The 25208-nt window shown below is 36.0% G+C and overlaps 1 protein-coding gene across 5 annotated transcripts in view; it reads left to right on the forward strand.

The window, feature by feature from the left end:
* ADGRB3 (adhesion G protein-coupled receptor B3) overlaps positions 1-25208 on the forward strand; it is a 510634-nt gene that overhangs the window by 341761 nt on the left and 143665 nt on the right. For all 5 annotated transcript variants that reach the window (XM_072408480.1, XM_072408481.1, XM_072408479.1 and 2 more), the window contains one exon: positions 16834-16877. In XM_072408480.1, the coding sequence (XP_072264581.1) occupies positions 16834-16877 (44 nt within the window). The remainder of the gene's footprint in view (positions 1-16833; positions 16878-25208) is intronic.

Raw genomic sequence — 25208 nt, forward strand, 5'->3', positions numbered from 1 at the left:
ATCAAGTGTTGTGAAAATATTGTTTTTAATAAAATAGCGGCTTTCTGAAACATAGCACTGAATATCTTTACAGAAGCCTGAATCAGAACTCTGGCAATACTTTTCTTTAGAAATAGCGTACTCTAATTTCATTGCACATAGTTTCTAACAGCATGCATTAAAAGCTACAGCACCCCACTGGCCCCTCCTATCAGCCATAATCTGACTGCTCAGAGAAGAACAAAGATATGTGATGCCACTGGGTCTAATAAATGGTATGTATTCAAACAGAAAGGCTTTTCTTAATACTTTTTAGCATGCTGATAAGGGCAAAATAATAGCATTTATCATAAGCAATTTCCTTTCTGCCTTTTAGAAAATATTGTTTTGTTGTTTGTTTGATTTTTTTCTCAGTTCTTCTAGTATCCTCTAGTTTTCATGCACTTGCATGTTGGTACTAAGTGTGGGAGGGCTCTCTGATGATGAGAAAAGTGAAACATGCCTTTACATAGGGCAATACTTGTAAAACAGGGAATCAAACATTTCCTCCTCCAGGCCCACGCCTGGCAGTAATTAATTCCCACCAGGGAATGTTTGAGAGAATGCCAGATTCACAGTTAAAAAAAAACATAGAGTTTAGTATAATTGATTATAATCTCCACTAGAGGCACACATGACAGTGTGATTGCAAAAGACCAATGTGGAACATATGGACAGAACATTGCCTCCCCTAAGACAAGGTACCCGAGGATGAACCCATTATGGCAGCATCACCAAGAATTATGTTTTTAAAAGCTCTAGATTTAATTGATTGTGGCAAAAGCCTTATAGTTATGTGTGATGTTATATTGTTCTTTAAAAAAAACATGAAGTTCCCCTTAAATTGCAACCAGACCCTTTTTCTGACATACCTCATTTGTCCCCAGAAAGGGGAGAATGCTGAACTAGTGCCCCTCCCCCCACCTTTCTGACTTTGGAGGACCTTATGGTCCAATCTTTGATACGTGAGCTGCAAGATATTGGTCCTCTAGCAAGAGAATATGTGTGGGTGAATATTAGTAACATTTACCTATTCACACAAGGAATTTATTACATAATTACTCACAAACTGTGAAAATGTCATTTACTGAAAAAAACACAAACACATACTAACGAGCTTTAGATGTAAAATTAACTTTTGATCCTGTGTCAATAATGTAACCTAGTGCTCTAAATTAGTTGCTAGTCATGACAACCCAACACCTGGGAACGATTATCTATCATAGACCTATCCTAAATGACAGATTCCCTGTGCCCTGGTAATAGAGTTGGGAATCCTGAGTGGCATCATTGCCAAAATTGATCGGCCTTTGAATGACACTTGGGAACACTCAAATGGATGACTGATAGATAATGATAGAAACTGATAGAAAATGAAAATGAAAGTAAAATTGTGCTATATGTGGTTCAGTAAAAAAATGGCATATGGTGAAATTACAAGGACCATCCTCAGAAAATCTGCAGCAGCATACTTTCTGCCACAGTGGAGATTCCACAAAAAAAAAATTTACTTATTGGAATATTGTAAAATCTATTTTTCTGATATCTGAAATTTAAAATGAAGTTTTTGTCCAGTGTCAGAACTGATAAATAAAATATGTGATGCATGACACATTTACTTTGGTGTCCACATAGGTTAAAATGGCCATTGTATAGGAAGTATACACACAACATAGTCCTTTCAAATTTTTCAATATTGTGAAAAAATATTAGTAAAAATGTTGTAGATGTGTTTTAATTGAGTGATGCTACATTAGGTATCACAACAACATTTAGAACCAAAATGATCATTTCTATTTTAATGGGAAATATGAGGCTATATCCTCCCAGAGGCTCACAATATCGACATCTCTCCATGGAGGCCTGTTTCAGATAATATTAAATCTTGTTATTTCAAATCCATATATCACTTGTGATTTGCAACAGAGATTAAAGCTGTCAGCAACATGGCCATGGTTGCTATGTGTGGGGAATTGTACTTCATGCTCTTGTTGTGTATCCTAAACCTTTCTTTGTAAGAATCACCCCTGGTTTACAGTGTACACAGGATTTTGTCTAAATCTCTTTATACAATTTATTGCAAGGTCAGTACACAGAAACAAGCCAGTCAGTGAACTAAGTGAAGGTGTACACACATGGATGCCTTATATATGTCACCTCTAGGCTTGAAATGAGCTTCATTCAAGGTGCAGGGCAAGTGGGTTAACCACCACTTTGTATGATTTTCATTGAACTCTATAAAGAAAGAGCCATTAATAAACAAATGCTGAATGGAAGTCCACAGGCTAAGGTGACAAAAAGGGATAGAATTTAGCAGTGGGCACCAAAAGCATTCTCAGCATATTTCACCATATGTAGGCAGTGTTCTGAAATTTGACAATTCAATACCTGAGTCAGCTCACCTACTTGTGTAATAAGGGTTGGGCAGCTGAGAAAATTGCATTCCACATTACTGAGATAGAATAAAGCTGAAGGGAGCAGCAAATAGGTCATGGCACAGCTGGCATCGTGACAGTAAGTTCAGATATTAATAAACCTTTTGTGCAGTAAAGTTGGGTTTAATTTCCTGAGCTGTAGACAGAACCCAAACATCTAACCAATGAAGAAAAAAACACTCTGAATCTGAAAATACAGAGGAAAGCGGATTTTTAAGAGCAGTTCTTGCATTTTCCAGTTTCTGTTAAATAGATTTTCTCTTACAATAATACCTAACAATTTGTGCTAGCTAATACATTCTTCCTATTACACTTAACCTAAAAATGTATTTCAGCATAATAGAAAATATATTGATTCTACTGTCATAGATATTACCCAGAATTGCCCATTCATTACATGAACCATTGAAGTTTTTATTCAAATGTAGCACAGTCACTGTAAAAAGTATATTGATCATCTATCAGTTAAAGTTGTAATTTCTAATAAAATTGTGTGTCAGAACTTACTGTAGTTCCATTATCATATGTAAATGAAGGTAATAATATATGCATTGTGTCACTGCAGAATGATTAATGATAATCTATTATGCTAATTTTCATCAACATTTTGATACAATATTTTACATTATTTGTGGAGTTCAATTATACTTGCGCAGCATAGTGACGCTAATAACTGATTAATTATAATTTTATATTGCTGTAGATAAATCAGGCAATCACAATATGTTATTTCATGCAAGTTATATACGGCCTTTTCCTAGAATTCATTAAAAATAATTACTGAAAACAAAATCGTCATCAGTAAATTGCATACTAATGGCATGCATTCATTTCCTAGAACAATAAACAGACCTGGTTTTAAAATGATTTCAAAGAGATGTATTGCCCACACCAGTAGTCTTAAGGGCTTATGTGCCATGGTTAACTGCCTTTGGGCTTAGCTCCCTTCACCAAATAAACACGCCTTCTACAAATCAGGCATAGACAAAGGGAATTTTTTTGCAGCCCTGCACATAATATTAACTGACCCATCAAATAATCATACCCAGTATATTGCTTTTATTAAAAAATGCCTACGCTGTATTAATAAAGATGAAGTTTTCATAGAGTTTATTAGTAGTTTATTGTCTGCTTAGTCCCTTTGTACCCCATATTTTTTTTCCCAAACAGTAAAAATGCAGTTAGAAACTGATTGGTTGCTCCTGTCCAAAGCTAACAGGAGGAGGAGCTCCCATGGGTAGTGCAAACATTTAGCCTTAAATGCCTTTATGTAAAGCTACTACAGATGATACTGGTTCTCAGAAGCATGAGGATAAATTTCAAGATAGAAATTTGCAAGTAAGTATTAGTAGCTTTTTTTCATATCTAAACATTTAGGCAAGTTTTTCATGCTTCTAGTTGAAGCTAACTTCTCCTAATTACCAATGTCCTAGGCATGTTGGAAACAAAAGGCAGTATATAATGAAAATGATAAGGTGTTACAAGTACCTGGTAGTTTGTATATTTTCATAGGCTACATACACACATGCAATGGTTCTGAGTAGTGTTAGTCGAATATCTCACTATTGGATTCAACAGCTATTCGATCGAATCGTGAGCTATTGTTCAGGTGATGGAATGCCAAATTTGAACACCATTGAAGTCAATGGTGGGAGAATGCGGGGTATTTTTAGGGACTAATAAGGAACAGTTTTTAGAGACTAATAAGGACTAATAAGGTACAACTAGTAAAGTGTACAACTTTACTAGTTGTACGTGTCCTTGGATGGAGTTTTTCTATCCAAGAACACAGGGCACTAGATGTGATGAATAGGGAAACTTGTCCCCATTCAATCTCTAGTGCCTGGGGTACTCCTGCAGTCACAGCTGTGACCGCAAAGTTCCCACAGTCATGTGACCATGGGAACTGAACTGCAGATGAACTCTGCAGTTCCATTACGATCCCCGGGGCACTAAAGGTTAATAAACCTGTAGTGCCTCAGGGATTGCACACTCTTCTCAATGATTGGCTTAATTAACCTGTAATGCCCCGGGGGATGGCCTGCAGTCACAGCGATTGCTCTTGCAGCCCTTTACTAGTTGTATGTGTTCATGGATAGAGTTTCTCTATCCAAGAACACAGGGCACTAGATGTGACGAAAAGGGAAACTTGTCCTCATTCAACCTCCAGTGACCGGGGATGTCCTGCAGTCACAGCTGTGACAGCAAAGTTCCCAAGGTCATGTGACCGTGGGAACTGAACTGCAGATGAACTCTTCAGTTCCACTACGATCCCCGGGGCACTACAGGTTAATTAACCTGTAATGCCCCAAGGATCGCCTGCAGTCATAGCTGTGACCGCAAAGTTCCCACAGTAGTGCCACGGGGATCGCACACTCTTCTCAATGATTGTAGACTCGGCTGCAATCATTGAGAAGATGCCCCGCAATTATCTCTTACTCAGTAACACACTTTCCAGCACAGTAATATGATACATTTGTTACATTTTTTCGCATTGAATAAAAGAAAAATGTAACAAATATATTATAATATTACTGTGTTGGAAAGTGTGTTACAGAGCAAGAGATATCATGTCATTGTAGCATAACCTGTAAAAAAAACTTTTTAACACTTTTTTACATTTGTTTTTGCCTTCGAATCTCGTTTTTTTCGGGTCGGATCTATGTGAATTCGAACAGCCATATTTGGGTCAAATATAAGGACAACCCAAATTCGAGCACCAACACTAGTTCAGAGCTGATTATCGGACGAGAATCTGGCATATCTACAGCACCCATCGTCCGAACGACCGTCCTGGCAAATCCACGGATGATGGACGATAAACGATCTTAATGGAAGTGAAGGGTGAGAGAGAGCAGCGAGCACCCTTCACGAGGTCCTCTCCATAGAGCAGAATGGTGCTGTATGTACACCACTCGTTCATGCATCGTGCAGTCCTTAGTCGTTGGAAAGGATCATGAAAGATTCTTTCCAATGACAATTATTGCATACGTGTAGGAAGACTCCAAAAATTTGACTTACCAATTTTATATTGAGGATTATGTCCAGGCTCTCAAATTTTTCATGGAGGCTTTACAAAGATTGGGCATAGAGGGGCAGAAATGATTAATGATTAAATGATTAGGGGAGCTAGTGATTATTTTTATTATTTAGAAACTATTAGGTACTTTAAACTGATATATATATATATATATATATATATATATATATATATATATATATATATTAATAGAATTTCCTACAGGATAGACATTCCAGTCTAATATTGGATTACTTTGTAAAACTCAGTAAGGCAAGTTTTAATGGCTGCCTTGTTTCTTATTGATCTGTTGATGCAGAATGTTTAATGGGTAAAACCACAAAAAATAAATATTGTCTGCTTTCAGTGGAGACCTACATTATGCTAAGTTTATCAAGGGGGTGGGTTTTAAATGATGTGGTTCACTTTTAATATTTTATGCATGAAATGCTGCTAACAATTCACGTTTAAGCATAATTTGAAATTAGGAGTAATAGTAGCATGTCACTTTTCATAAAAATAAATGGATAAAGGACATAGAACAGGGACATTGCAGGTGGGTGGGGGTGGGTGGATAGAGAATAGATCCCTAAAAGCAGTCAGCTAATTAGTGTTTGGCTAACCCATAGACATGTGACTGTGTACTTAGTTTACCTGAGCCAGATCCACTACAAGATAACTAAGGCAGCATCTCAAGGTCCACTTGATGCCCAGGGGGCATACTTACAACCTTCATGTCCCTACAGTAATCTTACCATTAAAGGGGTTATAGGGCAGTTGGTAAAGTTTTGCACCAGCCTCCAACTTTACAATGGAGAATGCACTAGTAGGCATGGGGCTCCTGGTGGCTTTTTATTTTATTCTGAGACTACACAGTGCATCACAAGTTACATCATCAGTGGCCATCCAATGACCAAAGAAGATTAGTGTGGATACGGAAGATTGTCTAGGAGTTGAATATAGTTTTCTGGCATGCTGCAGTTATGTGTACTTTGATCTAGCATCTCTGTACGGCACCTGCAAAGAGGAAGGTTTGTGCCATATTCCACAACTATGGCCAGCAACGAGTTCAGTTTTGCTTTAAGTGGTCTTAGTATGTGTAGTGTTACTATGAGCCTTCAAGTATACTTAACTGATAATGCAAGTCTTCAACTGACAGTGTTCTGGGGTTAAACTTAATACTCAGTATGTTTAGCCAGCTAAATGCTTACCAAATAAAATTTAAGGGGTTTTAATGATGCTTTTTAATTTTTCCCTACTAAAAATTTAAAACATTCCTGACAGGAATCACTAGTATTGTTACATCAAAGACAGCATAGATTAAATAATTCAAACCTGCAACTGTCTCCACTCAGCTGCCACCATAAGAACACTTTTAAAACAACAGTGAATTTGAAAGAATGATCATCCATGTCCACAATTCCTGACTCCACGGCTACACTCAAGTACTGAAGCTTCTGACAGAAAAATTGTTATTTCACAAGATGTAAAGAAACTTCTGAACGGAGAATGAATGTAAAGTATACCTTTGAGACTGAATAAAGATTATTTATATTCATTGGATTTTTGTAGCAGTAAAAACAGTCTTTTTATGTTTGGCTCAGATGACTCTGTTAGGGTTACTTGCCTTTCATGTAGGGGAATTGGAAGCATGCAAGACTGCAAGACTTTGGGAAATACAAACCGGAATACTTTTTACAGATGTTATTTTTTTTAGTTTTATTTAGACACCAATATGTGGAAGATTATTAGTACTATGGAGCATGATCAACTATCTGCTCTTAGATTAAATACTAAATTTCCTGTTTTATTCAACATCAGCTGTGCTTTGTGAACCAATGCATCTTAAAGCATATGTAAACCATAAATCTATTTAATTATATTTGGAACTATGTCTTAATTTATAAGTGTTTTTGTGTTGTGACTCTAATGTAAAGTTTATTATCCAATGAAAAGTTTGTTAGCTGGAAATATAGCATTTCATGTTGCAGGACATGCAAAGTTTCTTAGCTGAAGATATAGCATTTCATGTTGCAGGACAACAACCCTAGACCTTTACCTCAGAGTTAAAAGCAGCATTATCAGTCTTCCATGTTCACTTAATTAGTTGCCACTGGGTTCCTATAAAGTCTACCAAATAAGCAATCCAGCATCTAACTAAAGTACATAGAAGACTGACAGTGCTACTGATAACTGCAAAATCAGTGGCTTAGTGTTGTCAGCTTAAAACAGTTAGTGCCGTTACTGTCAGGATTTAAGCAAACAATTGCTTAAAAAAAAACTATTGGTCAGCGAAGGAGCCAAATGTGCCAAATTCCACTGTTTAAAGGAACAATTATTTCCTAATATAAGTATTTCCTAATATTCCTCCAGGCACTCCAGTTTCCTCCCACATCTAAAAACAGGCTGTTAAGTTTAAAACTCCCCTGGTTACTGGTCCTTGAAGGCCCACCATTTACCCCCATTCTTTTGGGTCTGCACCACCTTGATATATATGCTCCCAGCTGCATCCACCCAGCTCGGGAACAATACCAGCAGTACTCACAGCCCTTTATTCCAAAACCATTCAATCCTTCTGATAACAATATAATTACAGAGACTCCCACACCATACATGGGTCTCTCACCCCCACTGAAACAAACTCAAACCAAATTCCCTCGAGGACATCACCGCATTCTCTTACCCCAAAACACCCAGCTGTACTAAACACAGGGACAAGGGGGTGAGAAAATTTTCCTCTCCCTATCCTGCTCCTAAATACTCCACCTCTTCTCCCCCCCCCCCCCCCCCATAGCTCTTCTCTATTCCCAGGTACTACGTCAGCCCTTACTCTGACTAACTGCCTACCCTAGGACCACCCTAAACTTAACCCTTTTACTGCCTGCTCCCTATCCCCTCCTACTCATGAAAGCCTTCCACTAGCCCTTACTTTGTTTCCCCATTCCAATCCTTTCTAGAAGTCAACAGCAGCAATCTCACCAATTGGGTCTCCTACAGAACTTGTGAGGTTAGGTAATTCTCTAGCATTTACTAACACCTAAATATCAGTTCTAGTAAACTGAACTTTTAGTAAAAAACATAATATATAAAAAAATGGAAAAACTTTTATCTCAAAAAGTGCGTGGACTGATTGACTTGCAAGAAAAGAAATGGAATAGCAAACAATGACATGGGAATCGATAAACAAGTTAACAAGCTTTTGATGCTCACAGATTTTAGCACTTCAGTGAAAAAACTATTAGATTGTTTCAGTGATAAAATAAAGAAAAGGAATTAGGTTCTCAAGGGTCATATATGGGCTAGGATATTCATGAACACAGCGTCATTTTAGGAATCTTTGCAATCCAAACTTGTTACATCTACTGCTGTCTGTTAAAGACCTGACCTAACACATGTAATGCGAACCTGGGTAGGCCTTTCACAGAACAGTAGAAAACAAAAAGCACCCCAGTACAGTCTAGAACAGGGGTGTCAATTTCAAATACACAAAGGGGCAAAATGAAAAACTTAGACCAAATCGGCCAATAGGCCAAAATAAAATTTTATTAAAATATATTGAGGAAGTTTTTCTTTCTCATTAGATATAAAACCTTTTCATATGGAAACAAGGAGGTTTTGCTTCACATTCGATCTGGAACAAGCCTATAATAGAGAAATAGCACCGCTGCTACAATTCCCTGCGTCTACAGTGCAAAGCAGGGCCATGCATAGGCAAGAGAGCCCGCTGGTCTATGGACACGAGTAATGCCGGGAATTGTAGTAGCAGCGCCATTTAAATGCAGTGGCGGGCCAGCTGCAATTCATATTTAGGGGCAAAAAAAGGACCCTTTGGGGGCCAAAAAAAGGACCAGATTTGGCCCCTGGGCCAGAGTTTGTCACTCCTGTTCTAGAAACAAACAAAAGCAAGAAACTCCAGAATTAAGGATATTTTACATAATGTATCTGCCATATTTCTTTTTCAGTCAGCAACTAAAATGTATCACTTAAAAATATGTTATGCTTCCTCTACCTATTTCTCTGTCTATTTACTTTTGGTTAACATAGTACATTTTTGTAATTGCAAAGGAGGAGGAGAAAAGAAAACAATACCATCAGCAGTGTAATGTCCTACTGCATAAGTTTGTAATGGTAAAAATCATAATGGACTCTAAAAGACTAAATGATCTTCTTGTGACACATGATATTCACCTTTAGACCCGTGAATCTCTGATTCCATGAAACTCTGTGAAACTCAGGTTCTAGTAGAATACATAGATTGCTTCAAATGGAGCTATTTTTCGAAAAGCACAAAATATAACCCACTATAAATATTTATAGGAAATACGCAGTAGGATGTTGATTTGTAAAAATATCTGAATGTTGTTTGGGATCTGAAAAATGTTTTTCCTATAAAAGCAGACAGGGATGTGAATTGTTATGTGTTTTGTTTCCTTTGGATGAACTTTTCTAATGTCTGAACCTAGTGGACATGTGTTTTTTTGACTTAAGGATAAATCTGAACATTTTACCAAATACCTGATCCTCTCACACCCCCTCCCATTTCCATATTCCTATGGTAAAGGATTATCAGTTTTTCCCGGGCCTTTGATTGGTGCTTCTCAAACTGAGACACAAATTTTTAAAACTTAAAGTGTACCTGTGCCCAGACAATGAACATTAAAGTATTTGCATAATCCGAACAAGCAGTAAAAGAGATTTAAAACAAGCCATCAACTACCGTGGCAGGTTCATGCTAAGTGAAGTAAAAATTAATTTCTACATTTTAGAACAGATGCATCATTTGATTATACAACAACCAATAGATCTACCAACAGCTACATTATGGAGTGGTTTCAGTTTACATAGTTTGGGTACATTTTATGGAGATTGTACAGACACTACAATCAGATGTATAGTGAAAATATTTGAAAAGCAAGTAAACCAACAATACTCATTTTGTTAGCGATGTGTTATTCTCTTACTAAATAGTTGGCTAACATGCTTTGTACAACACCGTGTATTATTTGTCTAGCTATACTGTTGTTAACACATACCTTACCACAAATGTTTTATTGTTCTCTTTGACATTTTGCAATGTTTTGATTTGTGTTTTAATTTTTTTCTTATGTACGTCAGTTTTGTAGAATAGGAGATTACCTAATTATAGCAATGGTTTTTCAGCACCCAACCTCTAAGATAATCGTGGTATAATAAAGAAATGGGGCCTAAAACAACAACTTTAGGTCTTGCTACAGAAATGTTTTTTTCTGGTTGTTAATGCATTTCACAAACAACTTTCTCATGGAATATAGCTGATTAGAATTTTTAAAAATATTTAGAAATCAACTGAAAGTTCAAAAATATCTTAAGCCTTAGTCTCCATTGGGATTTTGAGTGGTAAGTGCTTAACAGAACCTGACATTACAAATTTTGGTAGGATTGTTCTACAGCTATCTTACTCCTTGATAAATATGCTTAAATACCTGAATTCCCATAGACTAGACTGTGCTCTTTAACAATGTATGTATTACTTTTACTGTATTTTATATTCATGGGAATTTCCTTACCACTTTTGCATGTTACCTGTGGAAACATTAACATTAACCTCCCTGGCGGTATTCCTGAGTGTAGCTTGGGTGGATTTTCCACACCAAAATCAGTAACCCCGAGCCACACTCGGGGTGGAAGTGCCAGGGAGTTCAGCGCTGTTTCAGCGGGGTCATTCAGCAGTGCCCGCGGCATCCTCCAGCGATGTCCGTGGCGTCCTCCAGCGATGCCCGGTATCTACTTCCCATCGCCAGGCTACACAGATGCGTTGGGGACGCGAGGCCAGGGGAAGCAGATGCCGGCCCCGTGCTGGCTGGGAGCCGAGACCGTTGAGATTGTAGGCGGGACTGGGCAGGGAATTTAAAATAATGAGGATTTTTAAATGTAAAAGTCGTACATTTAAAGATCTTCATTATTCAGGTTAAGGTTAAGGGCTCTATTTATAAAATAGGGAATCGCTTATTGCAATTTACCCTCCCTAGCAGTAACCCCAATTGTGACTCGGAGTAGAAAAAAGTTGCTGAAAGCGGTAACCCCGAGTCACACTCGGGGTAGGTAAACCTATGGGAAGGTTAGTAAATACAGCGCTTACCTGATCCACCGGTGTCCCGCGCCGTCAACTGCCGCAATCCCTGTCTTCTTCCTCTGGCATCTTCTGCACACAATGAGTCACCGGGGGAGTTCCCGGTGACGTTGGTGCTTGTGTATGTTGCCGGCGCGGCGGGAAATTCAAAATCTATTTGTATTGCATTCAATACAAAAAATTTTAAAAATTAAAAAAAAATGTTTTTATACTTTTTTTACTTACTAGTTCATTATTTTTACACGATTTTGTGTTTCAAACTTATTATACTCATACTATTATATTATACTGTAAAATAAATTTTCATGAAAAACAATGTACCGTTTTTAGACATAAAAATCTGGAGAGAAATGTACCGCTAGGGAGGTTAAACACATGGACCTGGAAGTTTTCCATGAGGGAATGTTTTAGGATATGTCAAATTCCCTATTTTCTAAATAGAGTCCTAAATGTTGTTAAAATTAGACAGGTATACTACATTTATTCTGGAAAACAATGAAAGTATTTAAATAAGAATGACAATATTATAAACATCCAACTAAGCTGTAATTGTTGAAGTATTTCAAATTTCTTGATAGATTTTGTACTTTTATATTGCAAAGCAACTAAACTTATGAAAATTAAAAAGAAAGAAAAAAAATGTACTCTTTCTGCTGAATATATGTGCTAGGAACTGGTAAATTATTTTTTCTACTTTTCTGCATAATGCACTAAACCATACATGGAATGATTTCCAAGCCAGTGATCAGTATTTTTCATCATACATGCCTGTCCATTTCACTTTCATTTCATTTCCTCCCCAAAGGGATGGACTGTAGCAATATCCAATTTTGTTCATCTTCTTCCCTTGCTGTTTCCAGCAGATTTTTTTTGCTTAGCATTTCAGAGGAAAGACTATGAGCTATATGTCTTAATAATTCCAATATACCCAATGTCCTTGTGACCTAATGAATGCTGTTCATACCCTTACAATAGATAGGGTGGATATTATTATTAAGAACAAAAAATCACAATGGTTCTCATTAACATTAACATTAACATTATTTTTTTTGCAGAATTAAATGTAATAATGTATTGCATTTGATAGAAATTGGTTCTACAAGTACAGATTAGGTATATATAATATTCATATATCACTCTGGCCTAGCTTTACATTAGAGATGCCTTCAGACAATGCATGACTGGTGTCTCTCAATGTTTTCCACCTGTTTAGATATTGGTAAGAAACAGAAGACTTTTCTTTAAAACAGATCAGCCTTCAAATCATAATACTGTGTGCAAATTGTTAACCGCAAGTGAGCTTTAAAGATGACCCTCTGTGGTAAACAGAGGGTATTTTTTTATTGTAGCCCCCTGATCCCCAATCAGCAAACTGTCAGGTGATTAGACCCCCCTCCATCTTCTGTTTTTTTTTCTTACAGATAAATTTGTATCCCTGTAGTTTTGGATATTGCTTTTATGATCTTTTAGCTTTGTAATATGCAATTTAGTGGATGAAGGGGGTAATATCTGGGGCCCCTTTATTCCCAGATTTCAAATAAGTTCCTCACCTACAGACAACCCACAATACAGGGGTTACATTGTGGGGATGGGGCCTTCTCCCTCAACAATGGCCCTTGCCAATGTTGGGGGCTGCCAGGGGTCTGTTTGTTTTCCAAAAGGGGAAGGTGAAATATTTCTTTCTGCCCCCTCCCTTTTGGGCAAACTAGATTCCAAAGGACCTGCCATGGAGAGAAGAGGGGGCACACATGTGGTCCCTACCCCATTTTTTATCCAGGAAGGTCCCAAGCCAAATGAAGGGTCTGGTTTCAATATTAAGGGAGGTCCCCACTATTTTATTCTTGGTTGGGTGTTAAAAACCACCTAAAAATGCCTGCCCAGGCGTTTGCAAATCTCTGCAGAAACATTTGGAAGCGACTGTACAGGCATTTACAGGTAGTCGTATTCAAGGTAATTAACCTGCAGAGCGGTAACTTTGAGTGTGACTCGGGGTAAAAAATAGACGCTGAGTGCAGTAACCCCGAGTCACACTCAGGGTAGCTAAAACAGCAAAATACCATACTAAATTGAACCTTACCTGATCCGCCGGCATCCTCCTGCACAATCCCCGTCTTCCTTCCTCTGGCCGCCATCCTCTGCATTGGAATTTTTATTTTTTCATAAATGAACACATATACTAAATATAATATTAATAATGTAAAACTAATCAATACAATGCAACACTTAAGGTTGGTTTCCTCCTTCCTCTTTACAACAACTGGTATGGGGATAGTTAAGAGTTGTCATTGCTGATTATTTGTGTCATTTTGTGACATTTTAGAGATTAACAAGTGAGTCAGCTTTTACCAGTTGATTTGCCAGTGAATATATTTGTTGTCAGATATGATTACATGAGGGCAGTTTAATCATGCTTTATTACATTGTTTTTTTCAAAGTATGTCTGTCAGTAATGAAGAACAAAATTCGGCTGCAGGTTTTAATATTCACTGCTAGAACCAGTAGAGACTGTGGATACATGCAATTAAAGATTTTTAAGATGTTTTGGTGAATTGCGGGTTATATTGTTTGATGTTTGACCAAATCATAGTTTATTCATAACTTTACCTAGTGATTACTGTTATCTAGACACAGTGGATTAGAGCAATGCCTGATTGGGAGCCCCATTCCTTATATTGATATTTTATTTTCTAAAAGTAAGCAAAGTAGCTTCCTTATATACAAACTAAGTCAACTAAAAGCTCACATAAAAGAATAAACAATAGAGAAGAGGGGGTGAAAAAAAAGTAAAATGTTTTTTTTACATATGACAGTTTTGGCATTTGCTAGAAACTCTATGTTTTTCAGATATTTTACTTTGAGTAACTAAATAAGAGATACATGACATAATACCTTGAAGGTTTGGAAACTCATCTTGGAATGGATCAGTCATTTTGATAAAGTAAAGTAAGTAAAATAAGTACAGAGGGGTTTGGAATTAGGTTAGAGGTATATTTTAGGTAAAGGTTGGTAGTAAGGCTAAGTCTACACTGACTTTCATTTTAAATGTTCAAGAATGCCCAGACACAAAGTTTTTGAGTTTTTAAGCTATTATAAAGACATTTTTTACCCAAGGTATGTGGCAGAGACAAGTTAAAATAAGAGAAAACACCTCTCAAATGCCCCAAAACTCCTAAATGTTCCTATAAATGGCAATTCAAGCATTTTAGGGTTTTGGGGCATTTGGGAGATTCTGGATGTTTTACTACTTTCTAAACACTGGAGCATGTGTTTTCTTTACAGCCTATCAGGAAAACTCTCTGGTGTAAACTGTCCTATTGTAATAAATGGAAACTTCAAACATGGGTGTTTACATACACTGTTTAAAAGCTGGAAAAACATTCTATGTAGAACTAATCTAAAGGTTGTGGTTGGGATTTAGCTGATAATTATTGGGTTACATTTAGGGGTAATACTTTAAGAATGGATATCTGTTAGGGTTCTGTCTAGGGTAACGTTAGGTGTTAGGATCAACTTAGGGGTTACCAAATATATGAACTACAGGCAACCAGCCTGTAGAATACATGTTCATTAACTTATTAAAGGAAAAATATATTAGAATACAGAACATCCTAGTCAGTAACTTTTCCCTATTGCATTTAAAGAATTCACTTTGATCACCAACATGCTCCCAGCTTGCTCTTTGGACAATGAGAAAGAAGCAGCCCACTGATAAAATCACCAGTTTTTTTTCTCTCTTATGATCATGTTAAAACTGTTGACTGACCGCATCATAATAAACATTGTTGTCCAGGTTGCCAAGACTGCTACCTCTTTTTCTTCATGTATAAATGCTGATGTAAGGGATTATAAAAAAAGGTGTTCATGAAAAAACATGAACAAAATCATGATAAAAAAAGGTTTATGCTAGTTTATATGAAATAAAGAAGAACTAAATGATAAAATAGAATTTAGATAAATGTGCGGAGTTCAGCTTTAATGTTAAGCTCGAGGTATTTAGAAAACCAGTGTCCTGGTGTTAGTTTTTGGTGTCAAAATGTATATTGCAGCAAATACCAAAATGACCATTCTTTGTACATATGATAATGTTAACACAAGCATAGAGATAGGGCTACTTAGAAAACTGTGTATAAATTAATTATAATTTAAAAATATTTTACACAATGATTAATGTTGCATGCTTGTGTCTTTCTTAATGCTGTTCTTTATTTGGTTTTAAAATGCAAGATGATACAGCTTTGCAGGCAGACACCCAATTTTTGTCTACCCACACTGAAGGCATGTGATGTGTAACTATGTGGCCATCTATGTGCTTTAACCCTAGCTAGCTCTGGTTGCAAGAATTTACTAAAGCTGATTTGTTAAAGTTGAGGATCTTCACAGATATTAACAGGATTTTTTTTCACATAACTTATAATGAGGATAGTTGCAGTAAAAGTTCACAACATTTCTTAGAAAACGCTCAACTCCTTTATTAATTCAGCCTTGAATTAAGTGTATGGTGCATTTGTGAGTATGTAACATTTATTCTTTTTTCACATACCCTGGACTAGTTAGTAACATTAAAGCCTCATTCTAACTATCAGAAAGTGCATAGATGCTCCTTATACCACAATACACAGCCTGCTGCATGACTGACTGTTATGATTCTTATCCCAATGCATGCAGCAGTGTGTTGTAAAAACATATATATGCATAAGTGGTAACATAATACACTGCTTTCTATTTATGTCTGATGTCCTTGCATATTGCACACTAAATTTACCTGCACTGCTCCACACATAGTGGTAACAAGGCCTTACTATGTGCTACTGAATTTACCTTGTTTGTATTCGGTTATATTATTTTTCGTTTATACATTTTGTAAGTTTCAGGAGTGATGAGTATAGCAATGATCAGAGTGTATATACCAAATAAATTTTTAGTTGGTTTTCCCACTCCTGTCCACAAATAATATCGCTTTCTACAGTGACAATTACTAAATTATTATAGTGTAGTTTAGTGAGTTCGCTGTTAAATTAAACTAATCCTTAGAGAGCAACAATCAATGAATGATAATAACACTCAGCAAAAGTATTATTGTGTTATATCTGATTAAGTACATCCTAAATTTCCTAATTTAATTTGATTAATGCTTCACCATACATCATGTAGTGTCTGATCAACTACATTCCTCTGTATTTGTAGTTTAATAGTGGTGCCTCGAGAGGGGATGCTGTGGAGTATTAATGTTATTGATTTTTTTATTTTTTCAGAGTACTTTAAAGCCATACTGTGTTCTTTGGGATGACTCAAAATCGTAAGTGTCTAATGTACAACATATTTTGTGTGTTTTATTAGCTTGTTTATTGCATAGATGTGATATCTTGACCCATAACCAGTTTTATCCTAGAGCTGTGATAATGTGGGTAGTAAAATGACTATTTATTGACTATTTGTTGATTGTTTAACAAATATACTGCTTCCTAATTTGGTGATTTTTTAAATTAATGACTGAAGAAAAATTGTGTTTTCCATAGGTCATTCCTTTTCACATTTCCTGATTAGAAAGTAAAGTATTTCAAAAAGGTTCCCTTTTAATGAAAAGACTGGGTGGGTAATTGAGCAGAAAAAACATTTACAGAAACTAATTGCAATTTTTACATATTAGGTTCAACCCTAGATAGCTACCAAAATATAATAAACATAATCCCCTGTATACATAGATAACACATAAATGTAGCAGCAACACATCTCTTATAATAGTGATCTGTAGATATTGAAGTGGTCAATTCTGAAGGGGGATATATACATATAGTAAGCTCTTCTAAGATCAAAGCTGGCTGCTTTGAATGCAGTATATAAGGGCAGTCCAGTTCCAGCCCTCGAGGAGCAGGATCGTCCCAGATTTTTTTCATTACTCTAGCAGCAGTATATTTGGTAAAATGTTTTTTTATGAAGTCTTAAAACATGCTCTGTTTTCCTTAAAATGCTGTCCCATTTGTGGATTTTAAAGACTGGATATATACTGCTTATATGGGAGTGATCCTTTACTATGTAGTCTCAAAATTCTGGCCAAGGACAGTTTACTTTGGTTGCATGTTACTATATGTTGGGTTCACAAACATTGTGCCTAACACAACTGCCAGAAATCTGCAAAAGATGCTTGTTTGAATAATCAGGTACATTGAGTGGCCAGCCATGGGGTAATTTTCACAATGGTTTTAAGTTACAAAAGACATGGACAATAATTACAGATCTATTCATTTGTCTAGAATCATTAGTAAGCCTTTGTTCAGACTACAAAAAATGTACTTGTTGTGCTGATCCCATTCATTACATTAAACAGGCCAGTGCACATAAATGTCCAGAAATGTGTGCAATTGTGCAGTGTAGTAATACACTACAGTTTATTACATATAGTAAGAACTATGTCAGGTGTTTCTGCACATCAGCCAATATGTGAGACACAGTGCTCTGCGCCTGACATAGGGCCTGATTTAATAAAGCTCTCCAAGGCTGGCGAAGATACACTTTCATCAGTGAAACTGTATGATCCAGCAATCGTGAAATAGATTTATTAAAAGTCATTTGCTTTTTGTTAGCAAATATTTTCAATTCTGGACCAGATCCATTCTAGGTTTCCTGTATCACCCATGTTCACTGCTGAAAGTGTATTCTCTCCAGTCTTGGAGAGTTCTAACAAATAAGACCCATAGTGTAAACAAAGCCTTTGGCTAAATCCTGTTTATTCATTTGATTTGTGTATTCACAGATTTGCTTTTACTAACAGAACATTGTCCACTCCATTTATCAAAACACATTGAGGCTCAAGTTTATTCATGGTTCAAAAAAGTATGACTTTACCATTTGTAAAGATCTATTTTTATTTTTATTATTATTATCTTGTATGGGGTATTTAAAGATATTCTACCTCATACAATAAACTAATTCTCACTAATTAAAAAATGTGTAGGAACGATTCAGACATACAGAAAGCACATCCATTTTATTTTATTTAAAATATGCAAGAATAAAATACAAACTGAACTTTAAAACACTGCACAACAACAAGCAGATTTTTGCTTGCATGAGCTGGCAACTGTACATGCTTGCTTTCTCTCAGTAACATGAACATCGATTGTTCTGTTGACAATTTATTGGCATAGGAAAACTAGAAAGTACATTATGTTTGCTGGCAAATGTATGGGGTGATCTGTCAAGTGGCTGTAGTCAACTGTGTAATATTTGAAATTGCAGTTTTGGAGAGAAAAGCCATTACAATTGGGATAATCTAATGCATACAGAATTCTAAATATAAGTTTAAATAAAACTTTTCAATTTTATTGTATCTGTATAATAATATAATAATATAATGCATGAATTTTATTGTATATATAATAAACCAATATATACTGTACATTCACACACATTTACACACACACTAAATATAATAAATATATAAATAAATATATATATAAATATATATATATATATATTTATATATATATATATATATATATATATCGACACTAACCGTTTCCCACCACCACCCAGCAATTTTGATGTCAGTACTCTCCATTTGAAAATAAAATTCTAAGCAATTATGTGAATATTGCATTGTCATCCCTAATATGCAAACAGTTATTTAGCATATTAGGGATGACAATACAAGTTATTTAGCAAATTAAAGAACTTGAGGGATTTGTCACAAGAATAAAGCAAGTAGGTTGTCATTCATTAAAGTTAACTTTTCCGAGAAGTACAGCCCACCTGTCTCTAGAAAGCAGTTGTAACTTGCTGATTTACAAAGCTTTATATGATGGGTTGAACACCTGTCCTCCCTAATATTACATTTCTTAGCATCATCATGATATACAAACACAAGAAGTCAAAGCATCTATGTGAGCCACAAATTTGTACATCTATTTGGTATATGATTGGAGAATAGATTTGTCAGGTTTAAATTGTTGCAGGTCTAATAACTGTTTTTTAGTGTATCAATTGGAGTAACTGTGAGGGAATTTTAATGTGCTTGTTTAAATTGCACATTTTCTTCATCAATCCACATGTCTAGCTAAAAGTGATACTGTGCAGTTTTTGAACCATTTCAATTTCTTCCTATTGGAAATGTAAATTATTCTGGAGTTCTCAGGGGATAACTAATCTATACAGTCAAGTGTTCAGCTCCAGCACTCAGCATTTTCTGGTTTAGGCATTTTGTTTAGATTTTAGGTTCCTTTTATAGTTTATGCAATATAATGCATTAATTAGTAAGCCTTGATTTGCTGTCATAATTGTATTAGCTGTTATATGTTATTATTATTTGATTTTCTGTATTAAATAGATAAATATATTATATTAATTTTTTATTTATACTGACTATAAGTTATACATACCTAAATTTCGAACAGCTTTTAAAGGAATTTAAATTTTTGTGCAGGTTACAACACTTTGCACAATAAAAATGTTATTGCTACTGCGTAGGAAAATCCTGTTCTAGATTTACTTAGATTAGGGTTTTGATTACAATTCCCATTTTAAATGCACTCAATTTTATTATGCACTTTAAGAGGGTATCTCTTGTCAAGTATACCCCCACTCTCCCCTGGGGAAACACCCTCAAACCCATTTCTACTTATTAGTCTAGCAGTTCTGTCCCTTGTGGATGCTTCTTACAGGTATGGAGACCGATGATCAAGCATTGGATTACTGCATGCAGCATTGTCTCTGCAGTCTAGAACTATATATGGGAAATTTCCACATTATCCAGTGACATGTGTACCTGAAGAAGTACCCTTCCCTTGTTCAGTCTGCAAGTTAGAACATTTAGGACCTGGTGTATGCAAGTTAATAGAAAGGGATTTTAGTTTACTTTTTTCATTTATTAACTCCAGCAATTAGTTTGAGTGGGTGAATGGGAAAACTCAGGTGATTCAACAAACCTGGAATGGAGTTTAGGGTATTATTAGTTGGCAAATGTTTTCAGTCTTTTCCAGGTTTGCTGTATCACTTTGAGACTTGTTGAGTCTCAAGTAAAGATTAACTAAAATATTCATCTTTCCTTTCCATCTTAAATCAACTTTCCTTTTTAAACCATGTTATCCTTCAAAGTGTTTTAAAATCTGCAAGTGTGTAATAGAGTGTGGTAGGAGTGTAAAAAATGTATTCCCTCATAAAAGAGTAGAATCATTGAGTGAGGGTGGATAAGTCAATATCAAGACTATAATTCTATTGATTTAATAAAGGTGAAGGCTTGTCTCTTAACAAACTATATATATTCACTATAAATTGTCAAAATGTTGTCCTGTGAGTTTTCATTTGAAATACTCAATAGAAAAGAACAGCATATTAGTTTGTACGAAAATAAATGAACATGGCTTCACCCTATTCACCAATCTTAGTGAACAAGGGACAATCCTTTAGTGCAGAAAAGCAGACCACATGCAGAAAAGTGATTATATATTATCTTCTTTAATATCTGCAGCCTGCACTGTTTCTAGGCATATACCACCTAAGCAAGTGTCCAAGGCACCAGCAAGTGGAGCTATTACATTGTGGAGCTGTTCCTACAATTTAGCATAGGGCAATAAAACACTGGATTATTATTTTCTGTTACAATAAAAGTGGGCAGAACAGCCCTAAAATCCTAACTGTATTTAATCAGGTTGATTTGTCAGAAATGCAAATGCAGGTAAAACAGTTCCTATCATCTGTATATTTAGTTGTTTGCCCAGAGTTAGCTTCATTTCCATAACTACACAGTTCAGTTTAGATCAGCAAAATATTCTTTTATAAACATAACACTGGAATATTACTAAAAAATACTCAAAAAAACTTTATTTAAAATACCCCTCACCCTTAGTAATCTTCACCAGTAGAGTAGATTTGGTAACAGAGAAATATGTTTTAAAATATTTTTTTGTGTAGCCATACACAAAAAAACATGACAAAAGAGCAACTTTGTGGAGTAAAGACCTTATGCTGAGAGAACAGGGCACAAATTTTGATAAGTTTGCCAGCTAAAATAGCTGCAGGGGTCATGAATACATTTCCATGTGCATGTGCAGGAGTAAAGCTACGTACACACTTCCAATTATTATCGTTGGAAAACGAACGACGAAAGTTCCTGCACGATATACACGAACGATCGTATAGCACCGATCCTGCACATAGAGGTAACAACACGATCGTTCGTAGATATTGTACACACAATAGATACGATCGTTTAAGCGATAGAGGAACTATGTGCACGACAGGAAAGTGAAGGGACGTTCGTTCATCACGCATGCTCTGAACATGGACGATCAACGAACGACCGTACACACGAACGATGTTCAACGATCGTCGTCCAATCCGATCCGCCGGTCCGGTCGTTCGTTTCCAGCGACTTTCCACGTTCGTCGGCGTCGTTGGTTACTTTTTTACGAACGATTTTTTGCCCAATCGATCGTTCGTCGTTCGATTGGAACGATAAAAATTGGAAGTGTGTACGCACCTTTAGGCCAATCTGGTCTGGCCAATCAAGATGGCCAAAGATCCCAAACCTGAAAAGGCTGGGTGAAAAAAATGGCGTCAGTGGAGGAGAAGTAGGTTCAGTTCTGCTTTAAAGTGTACTTAAACTCAGAATTTTTACTTTAAATAAAAGAGTAGACAACCCTTTCATTTAAAGTAAAAATGTGGTTTGTATGAGTTTTTTTTAGTGCAACACCCATTAAGAATGAATGGAAGCGCAGAGCCTCCCGGAATACCTACGTCACTAATCCTGGGAGGCTCTTGGCTGCTCCCTGGAGCCTTTTCATCACTAGGGAAAAAAATTGCCAATTTCACTCATGCTTAGTGAATGTCATCCGATCTTGCACCTGCGCAGTGCGAGATCGGGTGAAGTAGGAAGAAGAACGAGGAAGAAGAGAGGAGAAGATGTCAGCGCCTGGTGCTCCCTTTGCGCCAGGCCAAAGACAGATACCAGGACGGCACAGGATCCGATGGAAGAAACCTTCCAACGGATAGAATGATCTGCAGGATTTAAGGTAAGTATGATTTTTTTATTTTGGGTTAGTTGTGGGTTTACTTCCACTTTAGGTCTATGACTGGACAGTAAAGAACAGCAACTGCAGGCTAATAAGGTCATCCTTCTGATCTTTCTTTCTGCCAACATGTTATACTTTAATACCTCTTATTGATTTATAGGGATAAAATTCGCTATTGTCTTTTAACAATACATATTTTATTTTCATTATTCTTCATTATTGTATTATTTGTGCCCAGGGTCCAGACTTAGGCTTAGGAGCAATTCTTTGAGCACCATGGTAAAACTGCTGTGCTAAAACACCAACCCAAAACAGTTCTTTTTGGGTATATCAGTCCTCATCAATCCTTTCCCTACACTTCCCTACATTTCCAAGGAAGCATTGACTGAAAAAATCTTTTCTACTTCATGAAAATATACAATAGAAAAGTTGTAAAACCTGCAATTGTAGAAGCACTTGAAGTACATGATGAGTAAGTAAGTAATCACGTATACAGTACATTTCATATAGATTGTTGTAAAAATTCAAATAAAACATTTTCAAAGAGTATTCATAAACTAACAACAACTTTTGACAGTGATTGCTGAGCTTGATATGTGATGCACATTACCATAACTCTTTATAATGTTTTAGACTCCTAGAAGTAAATCAGTCAGGGATTCAAAAAAATTATCTTCCTTTAATATTTATTTATCAAGTGTTATGAGACCTGCAAGACTCTCTATCGTTTGATTTTAAATAAAACAACCAAGGATGCACTAAATCTTTAAAATGATGCATGGTGAGTAAGACCTTATTGAAAACTACCCATACTTACAATGTAATTTGATTAAATAATCCCATAGCAAAGGCATGTTAAGATGCAGTTGGTGCTTTCCTGAAGTGCTTGGCAATAAATAAGCACATTTTCCTTCTTAAATATGCCAAAACACTTTGATAACATGAAGTTATGATCACATGAACTTACAGCAAACTTACGATACTATGAAATAGCTTGACACTTAATATATAAAGTAATTATTTGTGTTCATTTTGCAAGGTTATAAAACATTGAGAGACACCATTTTTTATCTTGCATAATGTCATTTGCTCTTCTCAATATGCTGCTTTTAATGGTTTTGTCTAGGAACACAGACTCAGTGCCAGGACTTCGAAACAGTTTAATTTCAAGTGATTGAATTAGACTAATACATTATATAAATAGGACTCTTTTTTTTACAATAACTTTACCCAGCAATTTCCCCAGCATAATTGAAAATATAGCTTGCATGAGTTGTAATCTGTGAGAAGACTGTGGAAAAATAATTGAAAATTGTGGTGTGCCCATTACATGTGCCAATATTAGAAATATTATAACACCATTGTAAAACTGAGGCAGTGTGTTTTCAAGATGTATTGTTTAATTGTTAGCCATAATTTTGCATATAACTTGATATTTTCCCCTAGAACAAATTATTTAAAGTGATTGTTAAATCAAATTGGTTTTGTCTTCACTAAAGTAAGGAATGTTTTGACCCTCTGTATATATTTGTTATCCTTGTGACCATTGCTATTAAAACAGAAAGTGAGGGAAAATCCAAACATTTTAAGTTGTCAAGAGAGCAAGAGTTAAAGCAAAACCCTCTGTTCCTAAAACAGCCCTCTGGGGGGAAAACTTTTGGTCACTTTGGTGAGATTTTTTACCATCTCTGGTTGTATCTTTAGGACGTCTACTTTAGAAGAGTGAAAAGAATTCTCCTTAGTAGGGCACAGATATCAACAACAATTCAAACCTAAAGGTACTTAATCCCTTTCCAGCTCTGTTAAAAACTAAAAAAAATACATTTTGGTTTTATATGAACTTTAGGATAAATTGTTCTGATTATTAGTGTATCAGTTCTCAAACAGTTCTTTTTTTCAAAGTTCAAAGTACAAACCTTCAAGAGACAGTAGTACAGTATTCAGAATTCAGTTTAAGGGCAGATAGTCTATTTATATCATAAAAAGTGCAGCTCTGTATTTGATGACATGATATCTAAAATGCAGAATAAATAAAAAAGGCTTATTGTTACAAAGCTGACATCAAGATGAGTGTTATAATTAAACAAAAATGCCAGGTATATTTCAACGAGATTTCAATGAGATTTGAATGAGCTTGGTGAATTAGGCCTACTGCATTGCAACTTAGATAGACAGCCCACTCCAAAACCAAAACCCCTAATTCTTGAAATGGCCGTGTCCTCTTGGGACCTTTCTGTATCCTACTGCTCATACGGGTTTCTCTAGCTGACCTTCACATCACTATTGTATCTTTTAATAAATAAAGGTCAGAGGGCAGCAAGCAGTGTGGACCCAAAAGATCAAAACTCTTGGTAATGCTGGTTTTATTGGGGATTTTAGAAGATTTCTCTGAATCAAAGCATTTTTCAGCTTTGCAGGCAGCACAAATGGTAAGTATGGTACAATTACATCTGCAGGCAAAGCTCAGTTTTAACATGTTTCTATAGTGACTAGGTGATACAATTGATAAAGGGACTGCTCAACCCAAAAATGTTTTTAAGCTGGGTGGGAAGAAATTTTAGGTGGGTGGCAATCCCTGTATTGTGACCCAACTCATCAGCAACTACCCAAAAACAGCCGGG

The sequence above is a fragment of the Pyxicephalus adspersus genome, chromosome 4 (genome assembly GCF_032062135.1).
Source record: "Pyxicephalus adspersus chromosome 4, UCB_Pads_2.0, whole genome shotgun sequence".
Lineage (NCBI taxonomy): Eukaryota > Metazoa > Chordata > Amphibia > Anura > Pyxicephalidae > Pyxicephalus > Pyxicephalus adspersus.